This window comes from Pygoscelis adeliae, unplaced genomic scaffold (assembly GCF_000699105.1).
Source record: "Pygoscelis adeliae isolate BGI_AS28 unplaced genomic scaffold, ASM69910v1 Scaffold88, whole genome shotgun sequence".
Taxonomy (NCBI): domain Eukaryota; kingdom Metazoa; phylum Chordata; class Aves; order Sphenisciformes; family Spheniscidae; genus Pygoscelis; species Pygoscelis adeliae.
Genome location: NW_008825616.1, coordinates 3,526,328 through 3,531,309, shown reverse-complemented (window position 1 = coordinate 3,531,309; position 4,982 = coordinate 3,526,328). Strand labels below are relative to the sequence as shown.

Here is a 4,982-nt window from a genome sequence, read left to right as displayed (position 1 = left end):
GAGTGGTGAAATATTGGAAGAGGTTGCCCAGGCTGCGGAATCTCCATGTTCGGACATTAGCCTGCTTTGAGCAGGGTACCCTGCTATATGACCTCTCCAACCTGAATCAGATCCCCAAGCCCAAAGCGTTACTCTCCACAGTCCCTCCCGTTAGCATATTGTATTACTGGCTAACGTAGGTGCACTCTGAAAGGAAAGATTCGGTTGATGAATGCTCCCACCCTAGACGTTGCCAGTATGGAAGATTCAGCTTAGTTCAGCAGCTGCAATTTTGTTTTATACAAGAGTGCAATTTTGCTAAAGAAACATACGCTTAAAAGTTGCATTAGCACAGGAGTAATAGGTTGCAAATAACTATGTATGCATCTTAAAATAATCAGAAAACTGTCCCCTCTCTCAGATTTGAACATTTCTTTCTCAAATTTTATTATTTAAAGCAATTACCAAGATGCTTGCTGCAGCGTTACACCACGAGCTCTTTCAATTTTGAGTCTATCACGGCTTCCTTCCCAGGGGGAGGAGTTCTCCCCGCTTCCGCTGACACGGTCTCCACAGCAACATACCTCCAGCAACGGGACCGCACGCAGCCCTGCCGCTGCCATCCAGCCCGCCCCTGCTTCAGGACCGCAGCGGTTAAAAGCCGCACCGAAGAGCTGCAATGTCGGCAGACTGGAATGATTCGTTAGGCGAAGTAAAGAATACGCCCCCGAAGCACGCTTCGGGCTAAAAATGGACAACTCCTTTGTGGAAGAAGTGGCTGCATCACTGGTGAGAGAATTTCTCAGTAGAAAGGTAACTTGTCTCGATTTTCTCCAGCTAGTACAAATGAGAATGACACATGAAAAATGTTAAGCGCTAAAAGATTGAGGAATGCTGGGAGGGGGGACTTCTTCCAGCCTTAAAGCAGCCAGACCTGAACTGTAACAAGCCTGTCGGGTAAGTATCCGCACTACATTTCCCACAACGCCTTTTTATTGCTGAATATGGAACCCAGCTTCCTCTTTGTTTGAGAAAGCCCGATCCTTACCCACGCGCGCCTGCAAAACCCAAGATTAAATCAAGAAACGCAGTTTCAGGGTTTTTTTTTCTCGTTAATTATCTATCTTGCTGTTGTCCTTGTGTTTACAAGAGGCATAAACAACTTCCCAGGACAAAGACTTTTTTAAAAAAAAAAAAAAAGGCAAAGGGTACTGGTGCTAGAGAAACCGGTAACACGGTTTTGATTTTCCGGTTTTCAGTAATAGCTTGGCAGGCAGCAGATTTATCTGGGGGGGAAGGGGACAGGGAGAAGGGGAGGAAAGAGGCCGTTGTACTTCTCACAAACTTAATGCTGTAAAGGAAACTTTGTACTGTACGTAGGTGTGGGGAGCGTGGGATTGAGCAGAAGGAAAGGCACCTTCACATTTCCAGGTGAAAGTACCTACCGCCTTGTATTTATGTTAAATCCTAAGGAAATACTGCTGATGTCCAGCCCAGTCAGTCCCTCAGTGTCAGGAATGAGTTAGCTTGTATCAGAAATTAAACAGCCACTGGCTTATTAAGTGCTACACAAACCTCAATTTTCTTCATCTGCTTTGCATCCAGTCTCCAAATGCCCATTTGCAAGGTTTGTGAACAAAGTTGAAACATTTGCCAGCAGAATTTCAGATGCAGAATTCGTTATTTGCCGTTTACTGCCAGAAGTATGAGGCTCAAGTCTGTCTGTTCGATTGATTGCAAAGTTTTTTCAAATGAAAAGACCTTTACATTTCTGAGTCAGTTTCATGTAAATGAAAAACTGAGTAACAGCATAAAAGGAAAGGGAATGCCCTGATGGTAAAGCAGACCATACAGGTTACAATAGTAACTTATACTTGAATTGCGGCATCTATTTCATACTATATACACTGGAGTAAAAACCAAATGGCACTGATAATCCTTTATGCTTCTGCACAAGTGTTCCCCTGCTTCCCCCAAATCTTTAACACACATTGGAGCCAACTGTGAGAACCATCCTTTATTTGCCACAACTTGTCCATAGTTCCCTAAATCTGAGCCAATTCATCTGCAGAGAAATAAATCCTTTCTTGTAACAACAGCGCTTCAGAGAAGAAATCAGGACTTTCTCTCTCAAAATGGTGGTCTGCTGTTGTACCACTTGAATGAGTTCAGGACCTGACTCTGACATTTCACAATAAATGATTCTTTCTCTCCAGAAAGTGAGACGCCCATACATTTTGTCTCTGAAGTGCCCACGTATGTTGACTACAAAGTAGTTGAGGAAGTTTGAAGACCCCAAACCAGCTGATGCCATGGAGATGTGATTGATTTCCAACCTGAGACTGATCAGAATAACCTCAAGTCAGAATAAAGGTTCTGAAACCTGTTCTGAACCCACCAGAGAGAGCATACACCTGATGTTCAGACTTTGTAATTACCCAAGTCAGAATCACATTTATGAAAAGCTGTATCCCATCTTGATGGAAAAAGCAAACTCAGTATTTCTGAAACTATTTGAACCAGAAGCCCAGGTATTAGCAGGGGCCTTCCTACAGACCAGTCAGTCTTATGAGGCTTTTAGCGGCTCAAGTCACCTGCATGGAGGTGGGTTTTTTCCCATGTTCGGTAATTTCCACCTCAAAGATAACATAGTCACCTTAATTATTTTCACATCTGTGGGCTGTAGAAATTTAAGATTGTACCATCGAAGTACAGGTTGTAAGGGTTAGCTTGTTATTAATTACTGCCATTTTAATGTATCCAGAAGTTTCATATTACATCCAACAAAGTCAAGAATAAAAGCTTTGTAAGTTGTACTGTCTCAAGTACTCCAAAATCTGACACTTTTCCTTCTCAGGGTTTGAAGAAAACCATCACTGCCATGGACCGAGAGCTTCCACGTTCTGCACTTAGCATCAATAACAGGAATGAACTTCGAAATGTCCTACACCTGCACTCCTTGTACAAACAGAACAAGGTAAGTAAACAGATCGTGCTCCCCAAAATGTGCTATCAGATACCATGAAACTAGGCCAACCAGATCAAGACTGTAGCGTATGTCCAAGCTGCAGAGAACTCAAGCTCGTGTCTGGTACTCCATTGCTGTGGACACACCGACAATTCTCTGAGGAATGGAGAGCTTAACATTTAGGCGAGATTGCAGCTCATGGGACGAAGCTGAGAACCTGGTACTTCATGAACCCTTGTTAGAAACTGCAACCTCCAATAAATCAGGAGCAGTTGTCCACTTTTAACACCTTTTTCATCATTATGGCTAGATCATTCAATTTTGGAAGTACCCTTACATACCCATTTCTATTTGCAGCTTTATGTAAGACCTGGCAGATAAAATTACACTTCCAGCATTTATTATTCTTTGAAATGTAATATGGACAGCAATATTTGATGACAGGGACATCAACGGATAATTTCCATTTCCAGTTCACTCATGATTTAAGGCACCATGCTGGAGGCTATCCTGTAATAATAATAACTTCAAAAAAAATCTCCCAGTGTAGTTGCATCACTATAGCAGACATTGGAGCAGTTTTTACTTAAGCCCTAAACTTCTGTGGTGTTTTTCATGTTTGTTTTTTTTTTTTTTAATTCAAGGGCATGAATAGAGTTTTAGAGTCCATGCTTCTCACCAAGTTCTGATAAAATGAGCCACAAATATTGAAGTCAGGTACTAAAAATACTTGTTCATTCTACATTCTTCTGAAGTTGACCAGGTAACATTAGAAAAGGTGTATTCTAGCACAATTACCAATACTCACTCTTCCAACCAAAATATTACCATATTTTGCAACGTTTGGCTAAAATGAGAATGACCGTAACAGGTTGTTTCTTCTGTACCACGCTTACTTCATTTAACACAGCAACACCTTCGAGCTCTGGACATTCTCTAGCTGACATCTTCCAGCTTCCTGGATTGTTTGTACGGTCACATCTGGGATACACTCACAGGCAGCTCACTCTATAAAGTAGTTAATATGCTCAATATACTGTACCGTGTAAAAAGAATATCCTATCTTAGACTGCAGCAAGACTAACAAAGAGTTTCAACAGTCACCAAGAACTTTATTTTTCTTTTTGGATAGGCAAAGGAGAACCCACTGAAAACACTTCTCGAAGTTATTACCAATTACTTCCTTGAGCACCGTGGGACTTCCAGAAGCATCAGTTCAAGTTCTGTGAACTGTTCTCTGTCAACTCCTCAAAGTAAGAGCTCAACATCTCATCCGCCCGACTTCTCAGATGAAGATCACGTGCATGGGAGTGGCATTAGGCTCGATGAAAGTGAAACTCAAGCCTACAGGTACAGCCTTCGTTCTTTTTGCCCTGCCTAGTCACTATTTTTTTTTAATTAAATAAGGGAAATAGTGTTACAACTGTTATCATTTATACCTTCAGCTACACTACCTTTTATTAGTTTTCCTAGTAACACAAGGCCTAAGTTTCCAGATTAGTAAAATCTCCTATGCAAGCCACCCTTCAAAAATGCTTTTATGTTTCCTACCAATTACGAAGATTGATAATCTCAATTGCATCTTTCAGTCACTGAAGCACATAGAAGTCTGAGCTTTTATGCATTGTAAATTGGAAATACTCAAATTGAAGCACATTCTGATGAAAACCTAACCACCTGCAAACTACAGGTATATGCATGGCTTACACAGTCAAAAGCAAGGCCTACTATCTTAAATTCAGTATTGTTGCCAACAGTGTAGGTTCAGCTATTTCCATCTTGCAAAGTACCTGAAAACAACATGTAACCAAGTCTTTCAATTGCATTTATTAGTGCCTCAAGGTGGAGTAACAGCCCTAACTGTGCTTCCATAGAAAGCTTCTACAATGGGCACAAAAGAGCAATTCACCTTCCCAGCCTTGACTCTCAGGGAATTAATCAAATTTTATTCCTTATCCTAAACACAGCATGCTCGAAGTAGCTAGGTCTGAGTGTCAGTGCTTCCAAAACCCCGGCAAGTCTTCCTTATAGGGAA

The 4,982-nt window shown here is 41.4% G+C and overlaps 1 protein-coding gene across 1 annotated transcript in view; it reads left to right on the top strand.

The window, feature by feature from the left end:
* Window positions 1-696: 696 nt before the first annotated feature.
* The window catches only part of FAM188B (family with sequence similarity 188, member B), a 90,166-nt gene continuing 85,880 nt past the window's right edge, over window positions 697-4,982 (top strand). The window contains exons 1-3 of the mRNA XM_009333297.1: window positions 697-792; window positions 2,837-2,956; window positions 4,080-4,297. Of these exons, the coding sequence (XP_009331572.1) occupies window positions 730-792; window positions 2,837-2,956; window positions 4,080-4,297 (401 nt within the window). The 5' untranslated portion in view covers window positions 697-729. The remainder of the gene's footprint in view (window positions 793-2,836; window positions 2,957-4,079; window positions 4,298-4,982) is intronic.